At 31.4% G+C, this 17,267-nt stretch overlaps 1 protein-coding gene across 1 annotated transcript in view; it reads left to right on the top strand.

Moving 5' to 3' along the window:
• Sos2 (SOS Ras/Rho guanine nucleotide exchange factor 2) overlaps positions 1-17,267 on the top strand; it is a 103,369-nt gene that overhangs the window by 42,748 nt on the left and 43,354 nt on the right. The window contains exons 7-12 of the mRNA XM_047540218.1: positions 1,370-1,480; positions 3,747-3,845; positions 12,258-12,385; positions 13,126-13,781; positions 14,250-14,331; positions 16,223-16,345. Of these exons, the coding sequence (XP_047396174.1) occupies positions 1,370-1,480; positions 3,747-3,845; positions 12,258-12,385; positions 13,126-13,781; positions 14,250-14,331; positions 16,223-16,345 (1,199 nt within the window). The remainder of the gene's footprint in view (positions 1-1,369; positions 1,481-3,746; positions 3,846-12,257; positions 12,386-13,125; positions 13,782-14,249; positions 14,332-16,222; positions 16,346-17,267) is intronic.

Here is a 17,267-nt window from a genome sequence, read left to right as displayed (position 1 = left end):
TTCAGGAGGCTGTGCTTGAACTTGAGCAGTGAACTGGTCAAGGTACCAGCATGAAGTGGGCAGTCTCACACCTGGGGGTTTCCACCTAGTTCCCAAGACAGTGGCTTCCCTGCCTATTGCTCTGTCCCTTAGTTCACACAAGCTCATAGATGGCCCCCAACAAGCCAATCCTCAGAAAGTTTTGGATTCCAAAGCACTTCAAGCCATCATTCAAATATGTTTGGAATTTCAGGGTGTTTCAGATTTCAGATTTTCAGATCAGGGATATGCAACCCATAAAATCTATGTAATATTCCAAAATCTGAAAAACTCCAAAATCTGAAACATTTCTAGGTTCTAAGCATTTTTGATAAGGGATATTCAACATTACCTTGTTTTATTCATCCTATCCATTTGTCGTTGATAGATATTTGTATTATTATTTCTACTTTTTAACTATTGTGAATAATGTTTCATTGTTTTCAATTTCTTTAGGTGTATGCATAGAAATGAAATCATTGGTTTATATGGTAATTCTGTGTTTGCTTTTTGAGGGCCTGCCAAATTGTTGTATTTTTCTTTTTTTTCCTTGGACCAAGGATTGAACCCAGGGGCACTTAACCACTGAGCCAAATCCTCAGCCCCTTTTTAAAATTTTTAATTTTTTTAAATTCAAAGACAGGGTCTCGCTATTTGCTTAGGGCCTTACTAAGTTGCTAAGGCTGGCTTTGAACTTGTGATCCTCTTGCCTCGGCCTTCTAAGCCTCTGGGATTACAGGTGTTGCCACTACACCCAGCACCAAATTGTTTTTATGAGGGCTATATCATATTACATTCCTACTAGCCTTAGTTCTAACTAAACATTGGAGCCATTAATTATTATTGGAAAATAGAAATTTACTTAAATACATTGGAAAAGTTATGGGCAGTTACTGTTTTGTTATTTTACTGTCTGTTATCTTTGCTCTTCTTTAATTTTGGAAACTGTTGAGTACCCATTTTGTTTCCTTTGAAAGTATCCTAAATGTAAACTTATTTAAACCTGGGTAAACTTGAGTTTCCAGCTCCTTTACTTATCGATATACTTCTCATTTACTGGGGATAAAATGTATATTTTAATAGCTTGATACTTCTGATCACAAAGTTCTGTTTTTTTATTTTTAAACCCATAGCCTCTTGACATCTAGTGTTCAAAGTCAGTGCTTACATTTTTAAAAATGTATCAGTTGCAGACATAGTTATTGTTTGTCTTTGCAAAGTAGAATGCAAGAAGGGATGATGCTTCACTGAGGACTTGAACAGAACTTTGTCTTTAGATAATCAATAGCATATTAGTAGAAAAGATGTTTTTTAAACTTAATATTTTCATTTTTTGTTTTTTAAAAAACAGGAGCAAGCATTTGATCCTTATGAAACATTATCACAGGATATTCTTTCACCAGAGTTTAATGAACATTTCAGTAAGTTGATGGCCAGGCCTGCAGTTGCTCTACACTTCCAGGTAAACTTAAATTAAATGTTATTTATTTATAAAACAAATAAAGAAATATATCATCATCTTATCCTTCAAATGTTTGTAATGCTAGAATGCTTTTTAAAGCAAGTGTGAAAATAAATTTCATTAGTCCTTCAAAATCTATTCTAAGCCCATTTTAAATTATTTTCTGTTTTCTGTCCTCTTTCAGTTTGCTCTTAATGTGGTAAATCTTTTATAGTACAGCATCACACGTATTGAATAACCAGAAGAATCTGGCACATTCTAGATGAGAGTGTAGAGATGAATCTGGGGAGCTATTTCAGTATCATATTTCCTATAGGAAGATTTGGACAAATCATAAATGAGAATAGCCTCATACATTCTCACATTGTTTTCTCTATCAGGTCTACAATTTAAAGAAGATAAATATTGAAGTGAGGTGGAAGATGTGAATTTCTTGGTTTAATAATGCATTTAGATAAAATGAAAATAGGTGAAGAGAGACAAAATTTTTATTCTGTCAACACCTAAATATTTCATTGACATAAGTGATACTCAACTACTCATTAGCTGTAGCAACTTCTGCATCTAGACTGACTCTTTCTTCTCAGCATATGAAATTATCAACTCTGTGTTGTCTTAAAACAAGCAAGCAAATGATCCAACCTTTCTTCACTCTAGCTACTCTACCTTCCATTTTTTCACTCTGCAGTCAGTTATCTTACTGTCTTTTACCCTTCTCTCTCAAAACACTACCATCTGTGTTCTATAATACTAAAAACTACCTGACAATTAATTTGCCAAATACAGTGGGTAGTTTTATTTCATACTTTTATCCATAGGAGAAATATATGAATTACAGGGGTATCTTTGAGCAAAATTTTCAAAAGAAGCATATCATATTCTTTCTCACATTATATATTGGTCTTGTCATTATTTGTCTTGTGGGGAGAAACATCAATAAGTCAACTTTAAAAAAATCAACATGAATTGATTTCAAATCCCTTATAACTTCTAGAAAATCACTTGTTCTACAGAGTAGTAATTTTCAACACCTATCCCTAGGTATACATGAAAGTTTTTCAAGGGATAATAAAAGCACAGATAACTTTAAGGGAATTAGTTCCTAGTTTGTCTGATACCTTGTTTGTGTATTTCACATTCTCTTTTCCAATTTCTCTTGTACATTAGCCCTTGCCATATTGAATTTCCTATTATGTGCTGATCCAAGATGTAAAACTTCCCAGGGCACCAATGAAAAGAAAAAATAAATAAATAAATAAAAGCATTATTACTGAGAGTTCATTGAGTACAAAGTAAGGATATCCAAAAGAAAGATATGGGGTGATTATGGTAAAAGCTCTTGGTAGTGAAATGTCATATCTGCCTCTTCATTGTCACATTTATCTGACTACCTAAGAAATAAGAAGCAATATATTGATTATAAAGATGAATATTAACTTTTTAAAAAGAGTACTTCATTCATACTCATTCATACTCATTAAAAGAGTACGTTCATTCACTGTAAAGAAGAGGGGAAGCTTGTAAAGTTGTTAAACCTATGTTAGAAGCAGTTTTAAGTTCTTCCTGATGCTTTTACTCTTTGAGACCATGGTATTAAAGTTTTTTTTTTTTTTTTTTTGTGGTTCTGGGGATCAAACTCAGGGCCTTGTGCTTGCGAGGCAAGCACTCTACCAGCTGAGCTATCTCCCCAACCCTAAAGTTTTTTGTTTTTTTTTTTAAGTATAATAATCAACTCAGGCTTTCTGACAAATGTCTGATCTATTTGTTTTGCCAGTGAAGATTGACTTTGTCAATTAAGTTACATAACAAATAATTTTGTAAGTTAAATGACCTTAGTCTGAAATTCAGTCAGTCACTGGTGAAATGTATCTGTCACGTTTATATTATACATCATCTCTTCAAACAATTCCTTTATAGGTATTTAAATTTAGAACAGTTCTAATGACAACATAAAAATATGCAAGAGAGTATTTATAGCTTTTCAGAATTCCTTTAGGGTATATGGAAGCCCAAATGTTTGAAGAAAAGCTGCAGAAGACTTTTGTGAGAGTCAGTTAGCCTAACCTAAGATGAAGAACTGTATATAATCTCTAATAAAGTGGGGAAAGGAGGGGGAAAACTTAATTTATGGTACTACAATTTCAATATAGCTTATGCTTTTCATTTTAGTTTTTACAAGCTTGTATAATTTTAAAAGCTGTCTGTTAGGAATTGCTTTTATGTATCATTGATGTCAGAGGTACATTACATTGCTTTTGTTTTGCAGTCCATTGCTGATGGTTTTAAGGAAGCAGTTCGTTATGTTCTTCCTCGCCTTATGCTGGTGCCAGTGTATCATTGTTGGCATTATTTTGAATTATTAAAGGTAAGGCAAAAACTTCCTGAGTCTTATAGGAAGTACATTTATGAGGTCTGAAAACTAGTTTTTGACTTGATCATATTATTTTAAATACTTTTTATTCACACAAAAAAAATATCTTAGGGCTAAGGATGTGTGTGTGTGTATCTAATAAACTTTCCAGGAATTTTGGAGAAAATTCTATGTATCTTTCTTATGTTCAGATCATTTCCATGTGGTAGACAAACAGGAAAATTTATCTATCATTTCACAATGGAATCTTGAGTTACCAACCTGATAGAAGAGGCTACTTTTTGAAAAGAACTTTTAGAGACACTCAATACTAGTCTTTTAATTCTTGATTTATTTATGTAATAATTTTTTTATGTATAACATTGCTCTAAATTTTCATCTTATTTTAACTTCTTAAGAAAATCACTTTTGAAGTTGACTTTTTAAAAATTTTATTTATTTATTTATTTTGATTCATTGTAACAAATGGGGTACAACTGTTGTTTCTCTGTTAGTACACAAAGTAGAGTCATACCACTTGTGTAAGCATACCTGGGCCTATACACAAGGGACTTAAAATCAGCATATTACAGTGATGTAACCACATCAATGTTCATAGCTGCTCAATTCACAATTGCTAGATTATGGAACCAACCTAGATGCCCTTCAGTTGATGAATGGATAAAGGAACTGTGGTATATATACACAGTGAACTTTTTTTTTTAAACCATGCAGTATAGTATTCTTTCCCTCACAATTAAGGCCAAATAGTATATTCAAAAGCATATAAAAATGTGCTTTTTATCTATATATATATAATATACATATTACATATCTTTTTTAAAAAATGATTATTTGCTTTGTTTTAATTTACTAACCAACCACTAGTCTAAGTCTCATTCGTCAAGAGATCTAGTGAGTGAGTGGTGACACAAGTAGCTATGGCTTCAGGATGAGTCAGCCGTCATAGTCAATGTCTTAATCTTAGATGCAGACATAAGTAGCTAGCTATAAGAGCAACCTTGTAATCATCCAGATAGGGAAAAAAAAAATTTCAACTATATAGTCAAATCAGGGTTTTAAAATGTTGACAAATATAGAGAACAACTCTAAGACTAATAATAGGACTTCTAAGAAGACATGTATATCATCTAGAAATATTTTAGGAATTCAAGTAAATATCTGGGGTCATATATGTATTATTCATATGAAGACTGCACTCTCTTTATGAGTTCTTTATGGATTGATTAGTCTTCATAAAGATAACATACAATCAAATTATATAAATAATATTACCTCAATATTATAGGTAATATTGCTCCATTTTTTTTTCTTTTTTTTTTTTTTTTTGTTTGTTTTGAAGTATTGGAGATTGAACTCAATGGTGCCGGTACCACTGAGCCACATCCCCAGCCCTTTTTATTTAGTTATTTTGAGACAGGATCTTGCTAAATTGTTGAGGCTGGCCTTGAATTTGATTTTCCTTCCCTCCAAGTAGCTGGTATTACTAAAAGCATGCTCCACCTGTACCCAGATAGTAAGAATTCTTGAGGTAGGTAAGTACTCATTAGAAACCACCAAATGGGGCTGGGGAGATAGCTCAGTCGGTAGAGTGCTTGCTTTGCAAGCACAAGGCCCTGGGTTCGATTCCCAGCACCCAAAAAAAATAAAAAAATAAATAAAAAAATTAAAATAAAAAAAAAATAAATAGAAACCACCAAATTAGCCAGGATGGTGGTACATCCTTGTAATTCCAGCTACACGGGAGACTGGCACAGCAGGATTGCAAGTTTGAAGCCAGCATGGGCAACTACCTCAAAAAACAAAAACAAAAACAAACAATAACAAAAAAATGGGATGCAACTTAGAGGTAGAGCACTTCTGGGTTCAGTTCCCAGCACTGACAGCAAAATCAAACCAAACAAAAAAAGATACCAACAAATACATTTTTTTCCTAGATGCCTACAAAGTATATACATATAATTATTCTGACTTTTATTTAATATTTTTACTAGTAGAATTAGATGGAAAAAGTATAAACAGGCTGTTTGAACCAACAATTTTGTCTTCTAAAGAAGTACAAACTAGTCAAGCAGAAAACCGCTTTGCCTCTGAAAAGCAATAAAAAAGTTTGGGAAGAAAATTTCACTGAGCAAGATATGTTGGAATTACACTTGAAAAAGAAAAGCAATCTGAAAGTAGACAGAAGTGATCAGATGTTAGCTGATACCAGTGAAAATTAGTAGCAGTTATGAAGGGAATGAGATTGGATGGTTGCCAGAAAATCTCCATCTCTCACATGCCCACGTTGTTAATCACTCCTGGCTTTTAAAGATCAAAGGAAAGTACATGGGCACTTGAAGTGAGAAAAGAAACTAATTGATTAGTTCTGATGCTTATCTAAGGGCAGCAGGTACTCTTTTTTTTTTTTTATTGTAAACAAATGGGATACATGTTGTTTCTCTGAACATGGAGTAAAGGCATATACCATTTGTGTAATCATAAATTTACATAGGGTAATGTTGTTGATTCATTCTGTTATTTTTTCCCTTCCCACCCACCCCTCCATTCTTTCTTAATAGGTATTTAAAGCTTCAAAGAATGCATAAAAGGAAACCACCCATGTCTGATCAATAAAACTATAATCCGTGGAATATCTTTAGTTTTAATTCATGCATAGCAGTAATTAAGGACAAGCAGAAGTGTAAAATGAAAAGTCAAGCCAAGAGAAGATACTTAAAATGGTGATAGATTTTAATAACTCTACAAAACAGGTTATCCAAAAGGCCAGTGAACATATATCAAGCTCATTACTAATCAAGGAAATCCAAATTAAACCCATAAGACACCATTACATACACATGGATGACAGAAGTTAAAAAGTAAAAATATGCATAAAGGGCAACATGACTTCTTAGGTATTCTAGTAGTAATGCAGTCTGTACTACAGACTACTTTGAAAACTGCTTAGCATTATTTCTTAAACTTGAAGATATACACATTTGATGACCACACTGTTCTATCCCTGAGTATATACCATAGAGAAATCAAATGCATAGGTTATACAAAGAGACATGTACAAGAATGTTCATAATAGCAGGTATCATCAGTAATAGTAGTAAAACATTGTCAACCAGAAAAGAATAAAATACGGTTTATTCAGAACAGTGGAAGAAAATTTAGTACAACAAACATCATCAGTGAAGCTTACAAATGTAATTTTGAGAGATGACAATATTCCTTTGTATGTATGTACCATATTTTGTTTATCTGCTCATCTGTTGATAAATACTTGAGATTCCTTCCATCTTTTGGCTACCATGCATATCTCATTTGCTAGGATGAGATATTGAGCATCTTTTATGTGCCTTTTGGCCATTTCTTTGGGAAAATGTGTACGTAAGTCCTTTGCCCATTTTCTAACCAGATTGTTTTTAATCATTTAGTGATAGAAGTTCTTCATATAGTCAGACATGATTTTTTTGTGGTATTATTTTGGCTCAGTACTCATTCAAAATAAGTTCTGTTTCCTGTAAAGCTTACTTTGGCCTGAGAACCATAAGACAGAAGACTGGACTAGTTTGACTCAAAGATATCACTTTCCTTTGGGTATAAAAAACAATTTTGGAGCAGTTATCAGCTGCTGTTTTAATTTAAAGTGTCTATCTACTTCAGTGATATACCAAGAAAAATTTATTTGTGAACTTAGCATTTAAATGGTTTTTGAATTTTACTTCCCCGAATCAGGTTTTATTATACAGCAAGATGGAAAAACATTTATATAATGGGAAATTGTAAGATATCATACACAGTATGCCTAAAATTATTTTTTCAAATACATTGTCAAATTACTGTTAGGGATAGCAATATTTTAAAGCTCATTTTATAGATAATATTTTTCTTTTTCTTTACAAATTTAATCCCCCAGGGTTGATTACAAACCATATTTTCAGTTTTCTTCAGATTAATTTTTACAAACTACTTTTTAAAAAAATATATATTTTTTATTAGTTGTCAATGGACCTTTATTTTATTTATTTATATGCAGTTCTGCAAATTGAACCCAGTGCCTTGCATGTGCTAGGCATCACTCTGCCACTGAGTCACAACCCCAGCCCACAAACTACTTTTTGTAAAGATAACTTGTAGAGTTTTTAAAACATACTTCATTCAGTCTTTATGCAAGGAAAAAGAAAAAAAATATCATTTCCCAATATACAAATACTTTGATATAATTTTTATATTCAAAGAAAAAAAATTGTCTATCCTTCATTACTAAACACATATCTACTCTCTCACTTTAGAAAGGATTTGTTCAAAGCCCTGTATCATTCTTTTACTCTCCTAATTCCATGGGCATTTCCAGGAAGTTTAGTAATGGACAGAATAGTACAGTAAGGTCCTTTCACCTTGATTCACCAGTTGTTCATATTACGCAACGTTTGCTTCATCATTCTTTTTGAATGTATTTGTGAGTATATTCATAACAAGCTGGAGATACATCTATTGAAAGAAATATCCTGACCCTTGAAACTATGAGAAATATTTTACTGTATATTCACTCTTTTAGTACTGACGCATCATTGAAGGACATGGTGAAGAAAGATAATGTGGGGTTGTTTTTTAAAGCACATTTAAAAAAAAAAAAGGTTTTAATGAGTTGAATTTTCCACCAAATTACTAACTCTACTTTTATGAAAATATAGGATGAAGTTAATCACTACCAAAAATAATCACACACATATTATTTCACATCTAGACGAAGTTCCTGGTCCAGTGAAATAGAGACACATTCACAATTTATTATAATTTCCCATGCTTCAGACATATAGATTCCATAATAGTTGTAGCATTTTACAGGAATTCAAGAGAAGCTTGGTAAGTATTTCAGTGAAGTTCCTAGAGGTGAGAAAATACTTAAATGAGGTGTAAAATCTTGGATAAGATACACTTACAACTGAGAAGAATGATTATCTCTTCAACCATGTTTATAAGATAATACAAATTAATCACTTCTATTTTATTACTTAATTTAAATATATATTGCAAGGGTGTTTATTCTCATTGACCTTTCATCCAAAGCACAGTTTCATTAAATTATAATTATTTAGTTTGCTTTTATCATAGAAGGAATCCTTTTCAGTTTGTCATCAGATTTAGAAATAGTTCAGTGTTTTACACAGTTGTATCTGGTGTCAACGTACAGACATAACATAATAATATAGCCTACAAATAGGGACACTGGGGTTAGGGCTCCTGAGTTTGAATATAGGTTCTGCTTCTCCTTTTAGGCAAATTACCTAACTTCTCTGTGCTTCACTTCCTTCATTTGTACATGTTTATGGTAATAATACTTATCTTACAGAGATGTAATAAAGATTAAATAAGCTAATGCATAAAACAAATGGATAGAGAATTCAAAAAATATTCATCATTTGTCTTAACACCTAAAAGTCTAAGTGTTTATAAAATAATTCATTTATTCTAATTACTCTTGGTGAGTACTTTTTGGGTACTCACCATGAGAGGTACTATACTGAAAATGAATAGAACAGCCACAGTTTTTAAGGCATTTACAGTTTAGTGAAGGAAATGAAGAAGAACAAGGAATTATAAGTGCCTAATAGAAGTAATACTGTGAGACAACCATGGTAAGAGTAACTAATTCTGCCTCGGGCAGTTAGAAGCAAAATTCATATGGCTTTTGGGTGAATATGGATTTATTCTAGTAAGTGTATATGTTCTTATTTATTTGAAGAAGTCATGAAAGACAAATGCTGAGGAACTATTTATATTGACAATAGAAATGAGAGAATTTAGTGCATCTCTGACTGGATCCTATATTGGGGAAGAAAATTATCCTAAAGATGTTACTGGTGGGGCTGGGGAGATAGCTCAGTTGGTAGAGTGCTTGCCTTGCAAGCATAAAGCCCTGGGTTCAAATCCCCAGCACCACAAAAAAAAAAAAAAAAAAAAAAAAAAAAAAAGATGTTACTGGGACAAGTGACAGAACTGAAATATCTATAGTAGATTAGGTAATAGAACTTTACTCAGTGTTTATTTTCCTGAAATTGATCACTATACTATGATTCTGGAAAAAAAAAAAGAAAAGAAAATCCTTATTCTAAAATATTCCACTGAAATATTAAAGGAGTCAAAGGGAAAAGTACTATTTGACAGTAATTTGTAATACATGAGTTTTTCTTCTATTCCAAAAATGATATCTGAACCATTCAGCAATTGTTCCCCTTATTCTGCAAGGAACTGGATAGTATCACAAACTACTCTTAAATAGAGTCCAAGGGGGAAAATGGTACACCCAGAACGATGAAGCTTGTGGCAAAGTGTTAAAAAATTAGTGATTGATAGTATATAGGAGTTGATGTGTGTTATGTTTACAACTTTTTTTTATAAATGTGCTATTGCTTCCAAAGAAAAAATAAAGGGGGAAAAGGCATCATTGGAAGCCATCTTCATTGAGAAGAGACATTTCTAGATATCCTAGAGGCTAAGTTCATTGGGTATTTAGGAGAACCAGCACGTAGAAAGTTTATGGAGGGCTGGGGAGATGGCTCAGCTGGTAGAGTGCTTGCCTCGCAAGCACAAGCCCTGAGTTTGATCCCCAGTACTGCAAAAAAAGAGAAAGTTTATGGAGCCCATGAAAGAGCATGACTAATTTGTAAGTAGTTCAGTGTGGTAATTTCTATGTCAGTGTACGAAATTTAGAATATAGTCTTTCAAATATCTATAGAGAACTAGCTTGGATATTCTTAAGCTGATGTTTATGAAATATTACTGCTGAAAATTCAAGAAATATTTTGCAAATTATTGGACAAAAGTTGTGCCAGTCATGTTTTATATACTGTTATCAGTAGGAAATATAATTTTCTAAACATAATGAAATTTTTTTTTCTGCTTGACAACCTGTAATTATTACACAACTATTTTAAAAAGACATGTTTAAGAATTTGGGTGGGCTTAAGCTAAGTAGATAATAGAAATTTAGTATCCTTGTAGCCTTAGAATCTCAACATTAGTGACAATTTGAAAATTTGTCAACAAAAACAGAATAAAAATGCTTTAAGCATATTATATCATCAACATCCATCATTATTAAGAAAATATTTCAGAGTGGAGCTGAGAAAAATCATAAGAAATTTTTAGTAATTTTCACCATTAAAGGTCAGAATAACCCAGCATTATCTTTCTGCAAATTTTACATGGTAATTTGACCCTTTTGTGCTAATGCTTGAATGTTTTATTTCTTAGTCCAGAGATTAAGATATTACTTCTAATGATAGTCACGTAAATTATTTTTATTGCTAATCTCTTAATGGCAAAACTCCTAAAGATATCTTTAAAAAGCCAAATGCCTCAGTGTTTCATACATCAAATAATTTTTAGGACAAAAATAAAAGGTAATGGATCAAGTTCTCAAACAATATCCAACCATTTCCTTCCTGGGAAAGGAAAATCTTGCTGAATGCTTTTGAGATTGCAGTTGGAATATGAGGAAAATGTAAAATTTGCACAAATTTTCTAGGAAGTTGAAAATCAAAATAGATTTAACTTTTTAAAATTTTTCTGAAAGAAGCAATAATTTTCCATATTTGTTCTTACATAAATATATAATTTATACATCTATATAATAGTCCACTTTGAACTTTTTTGTCAAAAGAATTGAAACATTGGAGAATAGTACAATGTGAATTATTTATTATAATGTAAACTTTTTTTCCTTTCTGAGCATGAGATACAAGAGAAATTTTGGAAAACAAAATAAAGCCAGAGCTTTGGGGATTAACAAACCAGTTTTCAAATTTTATTTCTAATGGTTATAAGATACAATATTATTTTTTGTGGTTTCTTGATCTTGACTAGAATGTTTGGATTTTATGTTATAAAAATACTAGTAGAATCCTTTATGAATTTTGTTTGCAGAAAAGTTTCTCATGGATTGTGTTAAAGTTTTTCTACTTTATTTTGTTGTAAAACAAAGATATGTAAGCTTTTTGAAATTGCTGAAACTCAAGTATTTAATCATTAGAGAATATGAAATCATCTGTGGGAGTTTATCCTGTTTTCTGTATTAGGGTTGCTAATGAATAAAAGCAACTTGTAGTCTTCATGTTTTAGATATTTTAAACTGTTTTTATAAATCTGGAAGATGTTCAAATGATTTTCACAGTCTTTTTTTTTTTTTACTGTTTGCTTTGTTAATAATAGTTTATATCTATATTGTATTTGTGGAAAGAAGGTTGGTTTATGAGGTCATAAAGTATACATAGTTATAAAAAATATAGCTGTTTTTATTAAGTATATTTAAAATGTATTTAAAGTTTTAAGTATTTGATGATGCCTTCTCTAATTACAAGAAAATTGAGGGAAGAATCAAAGCAGTTTTAATTTATCATTTGGTCTTCTTAGCAATTGAAAGCATGCAGTGAAGAGCAAGAAGATAGAGAATGTTTGAACCAAGCTATTACTGCTCTCATGAATCTTCAAGGTAGTATGGACCGAATTTACAAGCAGTATTCACCTAGACGCCGACCTGGGTAATTCTAAACTGTTGAAAATATGAATATTTCTGTATGCTTCATTGTATCTGGTATTGTTCATTGTATCTTGGTTTTCTCAAAAAAGTGTAATTTATAATGATAATTGCATTTTTAAAAGTTGTGCTTTTCTTTCACTTCTTTTGGTTGTTTTAGTTTTAAGATTAGCATTGTCATAAGGTTAAGATATGCTTAATAAATCTAAAAAATGTGTTTAATTATTTTTGTATAATCAATACTAGAATTTAAGATTCTTTGTCATTTTAGTATTTATGGCATTAGGAATTTTGAAATATAGAGCCTGTAGTACTTCTCTTTCATAGTAACAAAATGGGACACGTAGTTGTTAGTGACAAAGTTAGAAGAAAGTAAATGTGTATAAAATTTAGTATTTCATTATTTAATTTTTTCCCTTTGAAAATCTGGGGACTTAGGGGCTGGGATTGTAGCTCACTGGTAGAGCGCTTGCCTTGCATGTGCGAGGCACTGGGTTCAATCCTCAGCACCACATAAAAATAAAAATAAGTAAAATAAAAGTAATGAAATAAGTAATTAAAAAGAAGTCTGGGGATTTAACCAACGGCTTCATGTATGCTAATAACCTTGTACACTATCACTGAATTACTCCCTCAGTTAGTATTTTCGTCACTTGATTTGCGATAGTTTGCACTTGAAGAAATTAGGAGTTAGGACTGTGTAATCACTGATTAAATTTTAAGTCATCTTTTTTTTTTAACTAGGGATCCTGTTTGCCCTTTTTATAATCGTCAATTAAGAAGCAAGCACCTGGCCATTAAAAAAATGAATGAAATTCAGAAAAACATAGATGGATGGGAAGGCAAAGATATTGGACAGTGCTGCAATGAATTCATAATGGAAGGACCATTGACAAGAATTGGTGCTAAACATGAACGACATATTTTTCTGTTTGATGGCTTAATGATCAGCTGTAAACCTAATCATGGCCAGACCCGGCTTCCAGGTTACAGTAGTGCAGAATATAGATTAAAAGAGAAGTTTGTCATGAGGAAAGTACAAATCTGTGATAAAGAAGATACTTGTGAGTGCAGACATGCTTTTGAATTAGTATCCAAAGATGAAAATAGCATAATATTTGCTGCTAAGTCTGCAGAAGAGAAAAATAATTGGATGGCAGCCCTTATTTCTCTTCATTATCGTAGTACTCTAGATCGAATGCTAGATTCTGTATTATTGAAAGAAGAAAATGAGCAGCCACTGAGATTGCCAAGTCCAGAAGTATATCGTTTTGTGGTAAAAGACTCTGAGGAAAACATTGTTTTTGAAGACAACTTGCAAAGTAGAAGTGGAATCCCAATTATTAAAGGAGGAACTGTGGTGAAATTAATCGAAAGGTTAACATATCATATGTATGCAGGTATGTGAAACTTATTACAGGAACTTGCCTAGGACCTAGTTCCCAAAAACTTTTTAATGGTGTTCAAAAATAATGTATAAACCCATTTATCCATAATCCATCTTTACTGATTGTCAACTCATGTTTCATCTGTTTTTCTGCAGATTTAAATCATTTTAAAGATCTCAGAAAAAAATGGATTACCTTCAGAATATTAAAATACTGCAAAATCAAAAGGGATAAATAACTAATTAAATGTTTCTAAAATATAATATTCACTTCATTACTAATAAGTGCTCATAAAATTTGCATATTCATGTTTTTTTAATTTGAAAACAATCCTCATTTATCAAGAAAATACCACAATTGACAGGAAAAGCTTCAGTGGGAAAAGTGAAAGTAAAAAGAAAAAGGAAGGAAAATATGATACTTTGAATTAATTAAACTGAAAAACTGAATATGAAATATGTTTATGCTCTACTTTTTCAGATCCCAATTTTGTTCGCACTTTTCTTACTACATATCGTTCATTTTGTAAACCACAGGAATTGCTAAGCTTACTGATTGAACGGTGAGAAAAATGTATATTTTACTTTCATTAATATCTTATGAAAATTTAATTGTTCTGTACCGCAAAGTGCCTAGTAGCTAGTACCTACTCAGGTAGGTGTTGAACATAATTTATTTGACACCACATTAGAAGTGTTACTTTTCAAATAGTGTTCACTATTTGAAATATTCAGCTATTAGCAATATTTCAAGATGTAATCATAAAGACCCAATTTAGAGGGAAAAAAACAGCATTTTAGAAAAATTTGTTCTCTTTCTTAAAAAGACCTTTCAACGTTTTGCTTTTAAACTTGTCATGGAAATTTCAAAATGTGCAAGAGTAGTCGGAAAAATATAATAAACCCATTTATCCATTGTCCAACTTCAGTAATTATCAACTCATGTTTCATCTCCTTCCCTACAGATTTAAATATTCTACTCCCAAGATTATTTTGAAGTAGATTTCAGAACACATATTTCATCTGTAAATATTTCTATATGTTTCTCTAAAAGTAAAGAATTTTTATTTTTAAAAAATCATATACCAGACTGGGGTTGTAGCTCAGTGGTAGAGTGCTTGCCTAGCATGTGTGAGGCACTGGGTTTGATTCTCAGCACCACATAAAAAAATAAAAATAAGTAAAATAAAGGTATTGTGTCTGCTATAACTAATAATTTTTAAAAATTATATATCATTATTAAACCTAAAAAAACCATCGCTTTATTATTATTAATTTAAAATTTTTTGAATTGATTTTTTTTAACTGAATGTTTTTTACTTAGTGATATTTTAAATGCTTTGTAGTTTTAAAAAAAGAATCTGGCTGGATGTCATGGAATGGGCTTATAATTTTAGTACTCAGGAGACTGAGGCAGGAGGATCATTTGAGACAGCCTGTGCAACATAGTGAGATCCCATTTCAAAAAACAAAAACAAAATATATTTAAAAATACATATAGATATACACATGTATATACACACATGTATCTGTACATATATAATCTGAACTACAAAGTGATTTTTGTTTTACATTTAAAAATTTACTACAATTTTTTCTTGACCCTTATTTCTATTTTGTTCTGTGAAACTAAGTTTACTAGACTCAGTATAATAGATTATGAAAATCTATTGTTGAATTTATGTGTCCAAAATAAGGAAATTATATTTGCTAGACTTCCATTGTAGCTGTATTTCCTATGGTTGGGCAAGGTTTTTTTTTTTTAATTTCGATTTTTTATTTTTTACCTTACCCACTTAGGGATGTTCTTAATTTAAAAGTTTATCTTAGGCCTCCTTTTTGAACTTCATACTCACATATTTAAGGAAATTAATTTTTCTGCTTTCATTTTTATAATATAAATATTAAGGATAAATGATTAAATAAATCCTTTCTTTTACATTGTAGTACTGGGGATGAATATAGGACTCGCCCAAGCTAGCTAGAGTTCCACCACTGATCTATATTCTCAGCCTTTATTTTAAGACAGTCTCACTAAATTGTTGAGGTTAACTTTGAACTTCCAGTCCTCCTGCCTCAGCTCCCCAGTAGCTGAGTTACACACATGCACCATATCTCCCAGCTCTTTGATGTTCTTTAAAGAAGTTATATTCCTGTGGATTCTTTTTTTTTTTTTTTTTTTTTTTGGATCTTTTCCATGAACCTTTTATTTGTCAGTTAGTGCTAATTATAAAAAATTTTTGATAAAGATTAAGAACATAAAATCTTAGGATCATATAGCAATTTTTTGTAGTTTTGTAGTATGCAGTACCATAGGGAAGGTTTAACAGTAATTGCACTTTCTACAAAGTGGATAAGAAAGGGGATTCTTCGATCAAATATTTTTTTCCATTGTATTTAAAATCTTTTTCATTTATATATGAACAAATTCCTTACCTTTTGTTTTCTTCTTAGATTTGAAATTCCAGAACCAGAACCTACTGAAGCAGACAAATTGGCAATAGAGAAAGGCGAGCAGCCAATCAGTGCAGACCTTAAAAGATTCCGGAAGGAATATGTCCAACCAGTACAACTTAGGTTTGACCTGAATATTATATTTCTTATGTGCCATTCTATTTTCAGCATATAGATAACACAAAAGTTCTTAGCTCTTAATTTAAATATTATTGTTAACTTTATGACAGTTAAATTTCCAAATTTCTTTCTCTCTGAAGCTATTTTAAATACCTGGAAGAAATTTATATAAAAAGTGTACCACGATTTATATCAGCTCTCTCTAGACTGTGATATGTTTACAGATCAAAATAAGTGTTTGTTATTGTAAGTAAAACTTACGCATGTAAGCTTACTTACTATCAGCCTTCCACTCTATTTCCTTCATGTCTCTTTGTAATGATAGGTACTTAGTCCTGATTTTTTTTTTTATAATTTGTAATATTTATGGAAGTTCTAGTGCTTTTACTACTCTCTTAATCTTACATTATCTGTGGAATCATTGCAGTAATTTCTAAAATATATTTAATTATAGCAGTTGCCAGTTGTTAGGTACTCACTGTGCTGGGTATTACCCTAAGTACTTTATCTTTTTTATCTCATCCTCAAAACAGGGTTTTTTTTTTTTTTTTTTTTTTTTTTTTTTTTTTGATGGTGTAACACAATGATTATTCTCACTTTTTATATGAGGAAGTGGAAAACTTAGCATGGTTAAGTAATTTGAACTTTGTCACGTACAGGGAGTTGACAGGCTGGGACCATGTCTAACCTCCTGAGCCAGTGTGAGCCCATATTTTTCCTACTGAAGGACACCTGGGCATTTTCCAGTCTTTGATTATGAATAAATCTGCTATAAACTTTATCTTACAAGTCTTATTGTGCATATATATTTCACTTGGGTAAATAACTCAGAGTGGAATGTCTAGGACGTAAGTAGATGTGTGTTTTAAAAGAAACTGTCAAAACTTCTGAACATTCTCACCAGCAATATATGAGAATTTCAATT

Source organism: Sciurus carolinensis, chromosome 2, assembly GCF_902686445.1.
Source record: "Sciurus carolinensis chromosome 2, mSciCar1.2, whole genome shotgun sequence".
NCBI classification, from domain to species: Eukaryota; Metazoa; Chordata; class Mammalia; order Rodentia; family Sciuridae; genus Sciurus; species Sciurus carolinensis.
Note: the sequence above shows the minus strand (reverse complement) of the source record. Positions and strands in the feature narration are given on the sequence as shown.